Source organism: Schistocerca nitens, chromosome 3, assembly GCF_023898315.1.
Source record: "Schistocerca nitens isolate TAMUIC-IGC-003100 chromosome 3, iqSchNite1.1, whole genome shotgun sequence".
In the NCBI taxonomy this organism is placed as follows: Eukaryota; Metazoa; Arthropoda; class Insecta; order Orthoptera; family Acrididae; genus Schistocerca; species Schistocerca nitens.
The window spans coordinates 634694154-634710206 of record NC_064616.1 but is presented as its reverse complement, the minus strand read 5'-3'; the positions used below and the strand labels follow the sequence as shown (position 1 = coordinate 634710206).

Sequence of the window (16053 nt, the reverse complement as noted above, 5' to 3'; positions counted from 1 at the left end):
TTGAGCTTTGCTTTTGCTCTCTTCTATTACACCCCAGACTGGCTGACTAGTATATGTATAGAAGCCTTCAACCCACTTAGTGATTTTGCATATGATCAGAATTTTCTCGGGTTCTCGGCAGTATCTTTCATTATGATTGGTGGCAGCTGTATGCTTTGCACACTGATCGTCTTACAGACACATAAATTTCACTGACGTTTGTCTGTTAACATCTTCCTGTCCTCTTTTGGACTGAGAGTACACCAATCTCTGTTTCCTCAAAATTTTCCAAATGTGAATATTAAAACCACGGAGGGTCCTTTCCATCCTTAATCCACTTATCTGGCACCATGTCTCCAGAGCAGTATTTACAATCAGTTTGAACGTTGCCCATAATTCCTTCACATCCATCATGTTGGAGCTAAATGATGTCCATCCATTGTGTAAGTGAGATACTAAAACTGCTTATCTGATTTTTCTAGCATAAATACTCTCCTTGCCTTCTCGATAGATTTAATAACTTTAGCAACCATCATCGCTATAATTACATCATGATCACTAATCCCCACCTCTGTACTGAACGGTTGATAAGGTCAGGTCTGTTTGGAGTTACAAGGCCTAAAATATTTCCATGGAGTGTAGGTTGTCTAACTAATTGTTCATGGCAGTCTTAGAAATATGTGTTCGAAAGTACTTCACAAGACCCTCTGTCCATACCACCGGTAGTGGATCTATAGACGTTCCAGTCTATACTCAGTAGATTAAAGTCGCCTCAAACTAATCTGTATGATCTAGGTATTTCCGCGCTACTGAGTGTAGACTTTCCTTGAATGATTGATGGAGGAATCAGGTGGTTAGCAAAAACATCCAGTAATTAACTTGAGTTCACCTGTGCTTGCTGCTCACGTCCAAATAACTTCACAGCCAGACTCAATTTCAGCCTTCATAGAGACAATATTTTTGTCGACAGCAATCAACCATCACCCTCCTATGGTGTCTAATCTATCTTTTTGATAACTAAATATTTTTGAGCTTCCTACTTCGTGTTTCACCCAACTCTTGGTTCTGAGAAAAATTTGTGGGTGACAACTTTCCTGGAGGGGAATAAAGTCAAGAACTTTGTTACAATATGTTCAAGGGAGGCTTGCAGTATCAGATAAGACTTTGTTAGAGAAGCCATAACCCCAAACCCAAGAGTCCAAATAATTTAGATTATGGTGAATGAATCTATTCATGCTCACTTTCTAAAGTGTATGAGTCAAGTGAGTATCAGGATGATATACTTACACATAAGAATGACTGGTTACTAATGCACAATTATTTGATAAATAACTGGCACATCAGTATCTGCTGCCTTAAGACATCTTTCTATGCATCAATACTTTGGTGTTTTGCACCTGTTAATTACTCTCAAGCTCATTTTCCACCAATTTCAACACAATAGATGTTTCTACGTGGACCCTAAATTGATATTACTTTCTCTGTCAAATTCTGGAACATTCTATCCCCATCCCTCGCTGCTTTTCCAAATAAAGTCTGCAAATTATGTGTATATTCAGAAGATGCTACTGCTATTTCACTGTGGGAGTAATTCAGTTCATATATTAACAAACAGAAAACAAATATCTACAAATTATATTTTATCTTTATTCAGGGTAATAAAAATATAAAAATATATGACATCAAATACATAGATCTTTAAATGCCAAATAAAATACTTTGTACTCTATAGTGCAGTAAATCATTGCGTATGCTTTGGAAACGTTTGTCCAGCTGTTGGAAACTTAGGCCTTTATGTTTCTTATATATCATGCCCATTTCAACTGCCAAACTGAAATGCATCTGAAACATGAACAAATTAAAGAATATGCAACTGTTGAGGCAAACCTATAGTGTAACATCTAATTTATACCACCAGTGCTACATGCTGAGTAATAAAATTGATAAAACATAAGTCACATGAACGTGAAGAGAAAAGTAAAGGAAAGGAAAGGAAAGGAAAGGAAAAGACTATCAGAAGTTATTGCTCTAAGAATTATTACAATTATCAAATCTCAAGCATTACAAAGTTTTGATTTCAGAGGAAAATTTATAAGCAGTATGAAGCTGTTGCGCCACGGCTTTGCTGGTAGCCATGTATTGCTTCTACATTGATCAGCAAAATGGTGTAACAGAGGGAGAAGCACCCATCAGCCTGAAAACCATGTGCTATTGAGCAAGAGCACATATTCAGGACGAAAGAACACTCATTCAGTACGTCGACACTATGGAATACGCTAGTTAGTGTCCCCAAAAGACAAAGTTGTGGCATCTTACAGCTCCTTGAGGAGTTGACTGGACAGGAAAACCTGCAAAACTTATTTCGTTTCTGCTCAAAGGCAATGTCTGGCCATTCCAGCCTGTTACAGTTTCTGGGGATGGGAGTGCTGCAGTTGGAGAAACATCAGCCAGCCAGCTCACAAATGTATCACCGAAATCAGACCCTCCATTCTCAGATGTTCATTGTACACAAATGTATCCTGGTGTGTATGGTATGCCAAGTGCTTCAGTTTTAGGCTGGCTGATAACAAGACACAGACGACTTGCAGTACAAGATGGTACAAGTACCATCCATGGACTTTGCCACCAATAGCTGCAGGCTTCCACCTGGGCTAAAATCTGCATGCTATCAACTTGATGCCTTTGCATCACTGAGTCACCTGCTGGGTGACTACCTTCTGCAGGTTTGAGCCTAGCTATCTGCCCAGCTACACTGCCATTGTTCAATGCCCAATGCAGGCACACACCATCATCTTCGTTCATGCAGGGCAGTGCAGTTGAAACACCACCTAAACCTGTGTTTTGCACATGGTGGTAACAAGCAACTGACGAGTATGGGGCTGCCTCTGTCATCTGTCACTGGTGGCACACTGTCTCACATTGGGTCTCTACGGCCACGCTGACACTGCAGCCACCGCCACCAGCACTTGCTGCCTGCCTGGCAGGAAAGTCACTGACACTGAGTCTTGCTGTGTCACACAAAACAACCACCTTCTCTTCAGCTGTGATTCCATCCCTGTAACTGAAATAAATAACATTTCTTAAGCAGAGATGTTTTACTGATGGTCAGCCATACAATTCCAATGACCACCACCTCCATAGCCTACGTCCAGGCAAGGAAACAGCATTCCATCCTGACTTGCCAGCAGCCGATTCACCGACCACTATAGGAGTCATGTCCTGACTTCTACAAAGGTAACCACAGAAACTTCTCAAAAACAGTAACTACATTATTGAAATAAGACGAATGGCCTCATAGCTTCTCCTGAATACATCACAATTTTGTACTGCATAACATACACATCACATTAGTTTAATTACATGTTTTAAAAGGAAACAGCAGTTGTTTAAAAGAAAATGAGATACAAATATGAGTTCTTGTTTTACACACATATTACAAAGTTTCTGACAGTGAAATGGAAGGAAAATTTCTGTTAGTTGTTCCACTTTTGAATGGTATAGAGCAGGTGTGGACAAATAGCAGCCTGCGGGCTGCATGTGGCTCACTAATGGTTGTGTGCAATCTGCCAAGACAGTCAGAATTTTTATGTAACAATTTATAACTCTTCTGAAATGCAAAGTTAAGCAATGCTTGCAATCATTTTAAAAGGTGCATCTCCCCACTAACCTCTGCTTCCACAATGTGGTTACCGAGCCAAAACTATTTGCCCACTGCTGGTACAGAGAAATCCTGTCTTGTTCTTTCTCTGCTGCAAAAAATTCTAAAATTATTGATGACTGTAAGCTTGTATTTAAATTTCCTTGTTAGAAGTAACTAAGAAGGAAATTTGAATATTTTTAGCATGGTGCAGCAGAGTCAGCAACTGTAAAATGTAATTATATTAAATTTCAGCCTCCCGTTGCATAAGCAAAGAAACTTTACCTAGGTTTCGGCTGTAATAATGTAGCCCTCTTCAGAAATGTTACAATACAGCATTGTGACAATATAATATTGTGACATTTCTGAAGAAGGCTACATTATTATAGCCAAAACATAAAGTTGCTTTGCTTATGCAACTGGAGGCTGAAATTTAATATAATACGAAGGAAATAAACAAAACTTGTTTTCATCCAAATGGTTTCTTCAATAAAGTACCTGTGAAAGACACTTTAGGGCTTAAGCAGCTTTGGTGATAAACAATACAAAGAATTTTTAATGCTCCGTTAATAAATAGATCTGATGTCAGGATCTTTAATAATCTGCTGAACAAGAAAATAAAGGACTTGAAGAAATGTGGTTTTGAGAACTGACATTTAAGAAGGTACATACACGACCCCAAGACATCTTTTTCATCACAATGATAATGTGATTATGTATCAATTAGCTCTGTGATCAGGTATAAATAACAGTTTAACAGGGAACGTATAAGCAGAAAACAGTGCACAGGTTGTGTGTGTGAGTGTGTGAGGGAGGGAGGGAGGGAGGGGGGGGAGGGAGAGAGAGAGAGAGAGAGAGAGAGAGAGAGAGAGAGAGAGAGTTCATTGTACACACAGCAAATACTCAGATTAGAGAAAGATGGGCAGAAAATTGATCGTATGCTATCCCAAGCATATCTTTTGTGACAAACATATAGAATTTTCTCTTGATCTCCATAGCCAATATGTGAAGAAACAGAATTGAACTTTCTGAGCTGCCAGCACGTCAGGCACCACTGTCAAATCTGCATAATGGCATGTGCACACACATTCCAACAGCTCACATTTCTGTCTCAGAAGGAGATCTAGGAACTTTTCCGGGCATTATTGTTAAGCATTCAGTTTTTCACTCACTACCCACCCAAATACCCGTGTGTGCATGTTAAAGGGACATTTGTGAGACAGGATAAAATCCACTCAGTGGAGTGAGTGTGCCAGCCAGTCTGGATGTGGTTTTTAGGCAGTTTCCCACATCCAAATAAATGAATACTTGGTGGGTACCCAAGTCCCGCCCCAGTTACATGATTTAGAAAACTTTTGCACACTCTCCCATGAACAACATTGTACACAGACAGGCTGGGTACACATATTCCATCCCCAGGGGTAACATAGTGGCAACAGGAAGGTCACCTGGCCACTACTTATATTAACCATGCCAAAGCTGTTAATAACCATGCTCACTGTGTGCAGCTGCAGGACGAAGGCACCAGAAAAAGATTATGATTCTGTTTTCATTTATTATTCGTTTTTATTGGAATTTTCTAGTATAATGCAGAAAATAAAATGATATGTATTTTGTGTCATGTGAAGTCCTGTAACTTTTATTCCCACGGCATGATTAGTTGGAGCAGAACAGTTACAAAGAAATGTGTGAAAACGAGCATGGTTTGGACAAAATATTATTCACACCCATCTATGATGGAATAGGACACTTTATAACTGAAAAATGCATTAACCCTCCTGAGAATGAATGGTGATCAATAAATATTTGTGAAGTAGTAGTTCCAGTTTCTTTAGAGATGTGCAAGAGTTGCAGTTTCTTTAGAGATGTGCAGGAGAGTAATGCGCCCTTTGCTATTTTTCTAATAGTGAACAGAATGGTTTGAAAATATTAAAACCTAGCAATTTTAGAGACCAATGAAGACATTATATTTCATCTTCATGCTCCTCAAACCAATGCTGAACATTTCTGGCCATTTGGTTATGCTTGTAGCCATCTTGGAAGTTAAAATGTCTCACTGAAAAGAATATCTGTCAGTGAATCAACATGCCCTTTCACCCTAATTACAAAATTCCCTAAAAACATACCAGCATTGAAGCTAGTACAGAAACTCTTCCATTCTTCATAACTGGAAGCAATCTGTCTCAATTTCATGCTTCCCCCACTTTATCCATACATGTGTGTATCCTGTGGTAGGGAACAGCATAAAAGTGGATTCGTAAAATCAAATTACTTGTTAACATTGGCCAGTAATCTAGTTTTTGGTATTCCTGCATCACTGAAGCCTCTTCATTGTACTCACTTGGCATTAAAACTGGTTTAATAACAGCACCCCAATGATGAATGTTATTTACACAGTTGGTCTTGATGTCGTTAGCTGTGAAAGTAGCTTCAGGCATAACCCAAGGGGTTGTTATATGACCATTATTGCTTACAATAAATATAAATGACCACGTAAATAACATAATATCCACATGTCTGTTCTATACAGGGAAGCTACAATGTCAGAAAACTGTAGTTAAATACAGGATGACCTGCAGAAGATAAATGCTTGGTGCACATACTGGCAGCTAACTCTCAACACTCACATATTTAATGTATTTCAAATAAATAGCCACATGATCCATTATTTTTGTTTCAACAATTGGTAATCAATCACTGGAGACAATACCAACCATTAAATACCTAGAATGTGCATTTAGAGCAATGACCACATAAAACTAGTTATAAGAAAGGCAAATACCAGACACAGATTCATTGGAAGTGTCCCATGAAAAAGTAATTCTCCCATTAAGGAGGTAGCTTACAAAATCTTCATTCAACTGATTCTTATTGACAGAAATGATAAGTAAAGTGTGAATCAGGGATAAGTTTACTGTTAAAATCCAAAGAGTGAAAACAACTGTATCTGTGTGCCAGAATTCATATGCATGACTTCATATTTCACAAAACCGCAAAAAGTTTTTTTCTAAATACATGAAAAGGCAAGTCATCTTAGATTATTGTAACATCCCACAACAAGGTTCAAACACTGATAACAGTTAGCACTTTGACCCCACCATAAATCCACTTCACGATCACATTACCCCATCCGTTAACTCCTTCATAAACAAACCCTCAAATATCTACCTACAAAAACAGGATTCCACAACAACAAAAACGTTCTCAACTAAGCAGATTCTTATATTCTACATTTCTTTCCATGGCTCTTCACTTTATGCTAATACCACAAGTGTTAATTTCAAGTTGTTCATGTTGTATGTTCTCAACTATGGAATAACCTGTCCTAAAACTTTAAATAAATTACAAATTTCTCTAAAAATTGCTCACTGCATTCATGGGGGCCATAATTGAAAGCTTCGTGTCATCCACATTTCAAATTCCTAGTCTATTTGTTCTCTGTTTTTTGATTCACTTCTTTCTTTATATTTTGGTAAGTTTTTACGGTCATTATAATAAACACATCATAGTTAACACAATATAAACCATTTAAACCAGCTTTTACTATACAAATTCACCATAAGTTTCATACACAGCAAAAAAAATACCTTTTCCCCTAGAATAACAGCTGATGTGGATTCTGTATAAGTTCTTTCCACAAGTTGGAAAATTTTGCCACTGTAGCACCATCAATGATTCTATGATCGGCCGACCAGTTTATGCACATTATTTCATCCCTCATTATACTTCCATCGCTGCCAAATCTTGGAAGTGTCTGTAACAAAACAATCAACAACTTGCAGTAAGTTATTTTGTTTCCAAATGAGGTGGATATTTTAGGAGGACAAAATAGTAGGTTCCCATGAGCACACCATGTATAAGAATATGACACCTTTTCGTTTTTTACACATATAGGTGATTTGAAAGAAATAATTACATCAAGGGCAAAACATCTTAAAAATTAAGTGTTTATAAATGGACTTAATATGATAGAAAATGACTTGGGCGAGGTTGAAAGGGTATCCATGAAACATAGCTTCTCTTAGACAAGGATGAAAGTCTTTGATAAATCTAGTGCAAGACAATCCAGACACATGAAACAGAATACTTGTGTGATGTTTTCAAGTTAACACAGCAATGTACTAAAGGTCATCTAATCTATACATTACGTTACTAATTCTGTAATACATGCAGCAGCTGTTGTTGTCTATAGTGTTGAACGAACATCTAGAACAAAAGTGAGACTGTGCTGCTGAACAAGCACCACACCATCTTTTCCGCCACCTCTGAGTACAAGGATATGGTGACATGACCAAGCACCACTGTTTGCTTTTGGACTCTTTCCCTGATGTAACGTCCTCTTCTGCCTTCAGGCATCCTACCAAGCTGTGCTCTGACTGCCCAGTTGTGCTTTGTCAGGCTCACATTTCTAGTAGTGACCACAGCCCTGCTGTGCTGTTGGCTCTTTTCTTTCTTCACGTAACATGGCCACACGTTACTAAATTCTCTCTCTTTCCCAGGTCTTCGACTGAGTGCTCTCCCCATGAGTTGATGTCTTGGTCACATGTCATCAATAAACATGGTGGTACTATTTAATTCTGCCTCCCTCTCTTTATGTTCTAGTTACACACATCCTTTCTTGTTTCTGATATCTGTGGTCCAAAACCAGTCACAACCTTGAGCAGACAAGACCCTAATTCCACAAAGGTTAGTTCTGTGATGCTAATCACATAGTAAAAATTCCATTTAACCACTAATGAAAATACACAAATTGCAATAAGACAGATATTACCGTATCTCTCTTGCACTTCAAATCTACTACTGTACCTTGTGGTATTTTGACCAGCAAGGACCACTGCTGTGGGATTTTTTGCCTAGACATTTCACTTCTAAAAACAATCAAAATAGACCAGTTATATATAAAAATTCAAATTTAGGTCTGGTGCACACACAGGAAAAAAGAAAGAAAGAAAGACGGGACGTGCTGAATTCTAAGTCCTCCTGAAGTGGATGAACTGGCAGAATGAGCCAGTGTACTATTGCTAAATATACACAATTTCTCTCTCCCATTGCCATTAGCACTTTCTCTTCAGTGTTTCAGCAAACTGTTCAGTTTTGACCCTAAGATTTATTCCCTCTTTGAGCCACACATCACAGCATATACACAATAACGTCTCCTCACAGCTGACAAATCCATTGCTTTGAAGTTTCTGTCCCAGCTATTATACCATTTGTTATTAACATATTGGGAAAATCTATTCCATATTCACAGCATTAAAAATAACTTCACTTGCAGTAAATGGTACAATGAAATCGAGACGTTGCCTTGTGTCATCTGCGAGTAATTTTTCACAAGTTGCCTCCTGAACAGGATTGGTTTATTCTACTATTCATTTGCTGATCATACGAACTTTGCATGCAGCTGTAAAGACATCAGATCCCCACGAAAATAAAGAAAGTTGAACAAATAAGAAATATTGCGAAACAACAGGTTTTGAACTGATATACTAAGCCTTCACAGTCTGTGAAGAACATTAGGGAGACAGCGGCATTTGCAAGGAATGGTGGAAAATATCAGTTACTATCTACTGATCAAGCTATCTGTACCTCCTTTAAAAACTGAAGGTCAATATCAGACTGATAGTAAGAGTACCATAGAGGAAAAATTAATGAAAAAATTATAAGGGGAACACGATGATTATTTTTCAATCAAGAAAAGTTGCCTGAATCCTTCTTGTAAAAGTGTATGACGAGACTGCACAAACTTAGAGAAGCAGTACAATTATGTTGAACCTGGGAACATTTCACATACATGTGACATTGCTGAAGGACACAAACTATGAAGTCATAATAGACATAGTAATGGGGAAAGGGAATTCACTCTACAAAACATCATTCATACTATGGAACCCCAACCAGTGAAATTTCCACAACTTTTAACATAAATGAACTTAACTAATTAATTGTGGCCATAGTGGTTAAGTGTTAGAGACCATGACTATTTGGAATAATTATTTTCATAATAATGTTGCCAGTTACTATTATATTTTAATTTAACATAACACAACACACTTAGAGCATGTTCTACTCATCTTCAGGTGTGTACACACAAGGGCATATCCATATGTTATGGTGCCCCATATCCAGCTCAATTTCACAGAGCTATGGGCTATATATAGGTTATTATTACAATAGTATTGCCACTCCCAAAGGCATTTTAAAACTGCCTGAGTTTATTGTAATCTCAGGTTGCATGAAATCGATCAGGAATACCCCTCTCCGATCCCAAAACACAACAGCCATAACCTTTCCTGCAGACAGTGTTTGTTTGAATTTCTTTGGCGGTGGTGAACCGGAGTGATGCCACTGACGAGATTGTTGTTTTATTTCAGGATGTAGTGGAAACACCTATGTTTCATCTTCCATGATGATAGAGTCCAACAACTTCTCCTTGTTGCATACCCATCACATTGTTGAAGAAACTGTTGAGCACAGTCAAGGCATTGCTCCTTGTGTCCATGTCAGCATCCAGGGGACCCAGTGAGCACATACCTTGCGGTAACCCAATGTTTCTGTTAAAGTTCTTTCAATTGTGCTGTGGGAAGCTTCAGGGATGTGTTCAACAAGCTCACGGATAGTGACCATCCGATCTTCAAGCAGAGCACTGTTGATCTTCTGGACAATCGCATCCGGAACTGGCAGTCTTCAACTCTGTGCTTCATCATGAACCTCCGTGCAACCCTCAGCAAAACCACTGCATCATTTGCAGACATGCTGAATGGACATGCACTCTTCACCATAAACCACAGTCAGTTTCTGGTGAATCTCCATGGGCGGTAACTTCCTTGCGTAAAGAAGCTGCTCGAACGTTACACTTGGTGGGAGCGGCGATCAACACTTCCATCTCTGACGACTGCCAAGCCAACACTGAGCGACGTAGCGAATTACTGACGGGCGGGCTCGAGAGCGGGGGAACCACTGCACATGGCACTGTTGTCGGATTTAGCCTAGCACCTTCCCTCGAGGCTGTAGCTCATTGGGAACCTTATTTTTGGTACAATCCTTGTAATAAAGTAAATGAATTGGCAAAAATCATGAAGCCATGGTGGAATCATAATCTATGTAATTACTAAAATAAATGTGCTTACAGGTATATTTATAACAAGCATTATGTGATGTGAATGCCTTGCATTTTATACAAGTCTATTAATACAGGTATATTGCCCTATGACAATATTATTCTGTTTTTCAACTCATAGTGTTTCGCATTATGTATGTAGATGTTAACGCTTAAATTAGAATCATGGTGCACTGCTTTCACTTATAATTTTTCTGTGTTTTCTTGAATGTTCTGAAGATGATCATTAATAATACAAACTGGTTACCAAATAAAATAAAACCTGTTGTGACTAAATACTGGCACAAATACTAGAGAGTAAACTTAACTACAGGAAAAAGATTGCAAATACTAAATAGTATTATTATTAAATTCTATGCCATAACTACAAAACAGGAACATTTTTACAAGCATAGTATGTTCTAGTTACTGACAGATACTCACAGGTTACAGACCCGTGCTCTTTTAATCAGCATGTCTAACATAAATATACAAGGCAAGTTGTGCATAAATACAACGAAAAAAAAAAAAAATAAATAAATAAAAAATGGTAAAGCTGTAATCAATCTGAAAGTTTGTTTGAACACCACAGTGCTGTACTTGTTATGGTCCTATTTAAGGTAGTATGTCCTCGCCTTTCCTCCAATCTATGAAATGACATACCCAGCCATTTATGCTTTCTACTACAAAGAGCAGACAAGCAGTTGTGACAGCATCACTTTGACAATGAACTGCAATCATTTAGTTCCAGTATGACAGACACAGAGGAGACATGGGCATAGTTTAAACAGATTATAAATTGTGCTCTAGACAAGTACATGCCTAGTAAGTGGAGTGGAGTAAGGACGGTAAAGACCAGCCATGGTTTAGCAGCAAAATTTGGAAAATGTTGAGGAAGCAGATGCTGTTGCACTCTCGGTTCAAAAGAGAACACACAAATGACAACAGGCAAAGGTTAGCAGAGATTTGTGTGTCTGTGAAAAGATCTATGTGCGAAGCATGCAACAACTATCATCATCACACTTTAGCAAAAGATCTGGCGGAGAACACGAGAAAATTCTGGTACAACCTGAGAAAATTCTGAGACTACATAAAAATCGCTAAGTGGGTCTAAGGCTTCCTTCTAGTCACTCATTGACCATCTGGTGTGGAAGCTGAAGGTAGCAAAACAGAAGTAGAAGTTTTAAATTCCGCATTTACGAAATTGTTCATGAAGGAGAATCAAATATACCGTCATCTGATCACTGCACAAAGTCCTGTATGTATGATATAGTAATAAGCATCCCTGACAGAGTAACAACTGAAAGAGTTGAAAACAAATACGTTACCAGGCCTGGATGGAATCCCAATTCAGTTTTACAAAAAGTATTCTGCAGCATTGGTCCTGTACTTAGCTTGTATTTATCGTGAATCTCTCACCCAGCAAAAAGTCCCAAGCGACTGGAAAAAAAGTGCAAGCGACTCCTATACATAAGAATAGTAAAAGAACGGACCTACATAATTACAGACCAATATCCGTAACATCAGTTTGCTGTAGTATTCGTGAACATATTCTCAGTTTGAATATAATAAATTTCCTTGAGACAGAATAGATTCTGCCCACAAATCAGCATGGATTTTGAAAACGTTGCTCATTCAAAACTCAGCTTGCCCTTTTGATACGACACCCTACAAACCATGGATGAAGGGCAACAGGCAGATTCCATATCCCTAGATTTCCAAAAAGCATTTGACACGATACCTCACTGAAGACTGTTAACAAAGTTACAAGCATACGGAAAAGGTTCCCAGATATGTGACTGGCTCGAAGACTTCGTAATAAATAGAACACAGTATGTTATTCTCAATGGCAAATGTTCACCAGAGACAAGAGTATTGTCAGGATTGCCACAGGGAAGTATGATAGGACCATTATTATTTTCCATACACACCACTGATCTGGTGAACAGGGTGAGCAGTATTCTGCCATTGTTTGTTGATGATGCTGTGTTGTATGGGAAGGTGTTGAAGATGAGTGACTGTATAATGATACATGACAACTTAGGCAAAATTTCTAGTTGGCATGATGAATGACAGAAAGCTCTAAATTAAAAAAAAAAAGGAAGTTAATGTGGATGAGTAAGAAAAACAAACCCATAATGTTCGGATACAGCAATAGCAGTGTCCTGCTTGACACAGTCACATCATTTGAATACCTGGGTGTAATGTTGCAACGTGATATGAAAATGGAACAAGCACGTGCGATTGTGGTAGGGAAGGCGAATGGTTGACACTGGTTTACTGGGAGAATTTTAGGAAAATGTGGTTCATCTGTAAAGGAGACTGCATGTAGGATGCTAGCGCAACCTGTTCTTGAGCACTGCTTGAGTGTTTGGGATTTGCACTGGATCGTATTAAAGGAAAACACTTACGCAATTCAGAGGCAGGGCTTCTAGATTTATTGCCGCTAGGTTCAAACTACAAACAAGTGTTACAGAAATGCTTTGGGAACTCAAATAGGAATCCCTGGAGGGAAGGCACTGTTCTTTGCGAGGAACACTATTGAGAAAGTGTAGAGAAACAGCATTTGAAGCGACTGCAGAACGATTCTGCTGCCGCCAATATATGTTTCGTCTAAGGAGCATGAAGATAAGATACAAAATATTAGGGCTCATACGGAGGCATATAGACAGTTGTTTTCTCCTTGCTCTGTCTGCAAGTGGAAAAGGAAAGGAAAGAATTAGTATTGGTACAGGACAATATTATGGAAATGGAAGAGGATGTAGATGAAGATGAAATGGGAGATAAGATACTGCGTGAAGAGTTTGACAGAGCACTGAAAGACCTGAGTCGAAACAAGGCCCCGGGAGTAGACAACATTCCATTAGAACTACTGATGGCCTTGGGAGAGCCAGTCATGACAAAACTCTACCATCTAGTGAGCAAGATGTATGAGACAGGCGAAATACCCATAGACTTCAAGAAGAATATAATAATTCCAATACCAAAGAAAGCAGGTGTTGACAGATGTGAAAATTACCGAACTATCAGTTTAATAAGTCACAGCTGCAAAATACTAACGCGAATTCTTTACAGACGAATGGAAAAACTGGTAGAAGCGGACCTCGGGGAAGATCAGTTTGGATTCCGTAGAAATGTTGGAACACGTGAGGCAATACTAACCTTACGACTTATCTTAGAAGAAAGATTAAGAAAACGCAAACCTACGTTTCTAGCATTTGTAGACTTAGAGAAAGCTTTTGACAACGTTGACTGGAATACTCTCTTTCAAATTCTGAAGGTGGCAGGGGTAAAATACAGGGAGCGAAAGGCTATTTACAATTTGTACAGAAACCAGATGGCAGTTATAAGAGTCGAGGGGCATGAAAGGGAAGCAGTGGTTGGGAAAGGAGTGAGACAGGGTTGTAGCCTCTCCCCGATGTTATTCAATCTGTATATTGAGCAAGCAGTAAAGGAAACAAAAGAAAAATTCGGAGTAGGTATTAAAATTCATGGAGAAGAAGTAAAAACTTTGAGGTTCGCCGATGACATTGTAATTCTGTCAGAGACAGCAAAGGACTTGGAAGAGCAGTTGAACGGAATGGACAGTGTCTTGAAAGGAGGATATAAGATGAACATCAACAAAAGCAAAACGAGGATAATGGAATGTAGTCAAATTAAATCGGGTGATGCTGAGGGGATTAGATTAGGAAATGAGACACTTAAAGTAGTAAAGGAGTTTTGCTATTTAGGGAGTAAAATAACTGATGATGGTCGAAGTAGAGAGGATATAAAATGTAGACTGGCAATGGCAAGGAAATCGTTTCTGAAGAAGAGAAATTTGTTAACATCGAGTATAGATTTAAGTGTCAGGAAGTCGTTTCTGAAAGTATTTGTATGGAGTGTAGCCATGTATGGAAGTGAAACATGGACGATAACCAGTTTGGACAAGAAGAGAATAGAAGCTTTCGAAATGTGGTGCTACAGAAGAATGCTGAAGATAAGGTGGGTAGAACACGTAACTAATGAGGAGGTATTGAATAGGATTGGGGAGAAGAGAAGTTTGTGGCACAACTTGACTAGAAGAAGGGATCGGTTGGTAGGACATGTTTTGAGGCATCAAGGGATCACAAATTTAGCATTGGAGGGCAGCGTGGAGGGTAAAAATCGTAGAGGGAGACCAAGAGATCAATACACTAAGCAGATTCAGAAGGATGTAGGTTGCAGTAGGTACTGGGAGATGAAGAAGCTTGCACAGGATAGAGTAGCATGGAGAGCTGCATCAAACCAGTCTCAGGACTGAAGACCACAACAACAACAACAACAGGATGCCCTCCTCCCAGCACCATATGCTGGTTTGCGGAGTATATATGTAGATGTAGACCTGCAGTTTAATGTGGATTTTGAACCATAGAGCAACTTGACATTTTTCACATTAACAAATGTTAGAGGTGAAGGAAGTGTCACGTGATAAATAAAAATCATAGGACTGACCAGGGATTGGCTCTTTACCACTGAGTTTCCAAACCACACACCATAATGGCATAACTTCTTATTAAACTTTATGCCACAAGCCTTGTACGTGACACAGGGACGTCGTAGCCGTTTTATGAGGGAGAAGTTATAAGTCTAATATCTAGCCACTCTGGCAATGGTGACAAATATAAAGAGACGTGCCCTAAATCTGAGGGTCACAGAAATCACCACATGGGGATGATTAGCAAACCTATACTGGAAACAAATACGCAGCATAGTAGGCAGATTAAGCAGTTCACATTTTTGTTATTGAAGTTGCAGTTTCACGATTCTAGAACACATCTATTGTCTCACTTTGTGGACCTGCACTTTAATTTTCGGACTTGTGGTGTTGTCTAAGATGGTTCTGTTTTTGTTCATCACTACTAACTGCTTTTAACTGTAAAAATAGCACTTTACTCTGTTTTAGGCTATTGATTTTTGGTGTTGGTCTTGGTTTCCACATGCTATGAGGATTACTGCAGTGACTTTTTTAAATCAGTGTGAGGCTGCAAAACTTTTAGTGACTATGAATGCAAAGCCTTGCAAATTATTGGTGCATCATAGACACAATGTTTACTGAATTGTGGCAGCATGAGCTGATGCTGGTGCAACTGCAGCAACAACAACAACAGCTGCAGCATAGTCAAAGACAGTTTAGGGTACTACAGAAACAGCAGTGTGACCTGCTGAAGCACACAACAAAGTTGGACGATCTTCTGTCAGCACCATTGGTGCCTGTACCTTTCTTGCCAGTACATACACATCCAGCATCTGACGAATCAAATGAAATTGGGACGCACATCTAAAAGTAATGGACGCACACTTGAAAACTGTGCACATTAGC

At 38.9% G+C, this 16053-nt stretch overlaps 1 protein-coding gene across 1 annotated transcript in view; it reads right to left on the bottom strand.

Moving 5' to 3' along the window:
• Nucleotides 1–1606: 1606 nt before the first annotated feature.
• LOC126248587 (lipoamide acyltransferase component of branched-chain alpha-keto acid dehydrogenase complex, mitochondrial) overlaps nucleotides 1607–16053 on the bottom strand; it is a 103628-nt gene continuing 89181 nt past the window's right edge. The window contains exons 8-9 of the mRNA XM_049949699.1: nucleotides 7204–7370; nucleotides 1607–1821 (exon numbers count right to left, since the gene is read on the bottom strand). Of these exons, the coding sequence (XP_049805656.1) occupies nucleotides 7212–7370 (159 nt within the window). The 3' untranslated portion in view covers nucleotides 1607–1821; nucleotides 7204–7211. The remainder of the gene's footprint in view (nucleotides 1822–7203; nucleotides 7371–16053) is intronic.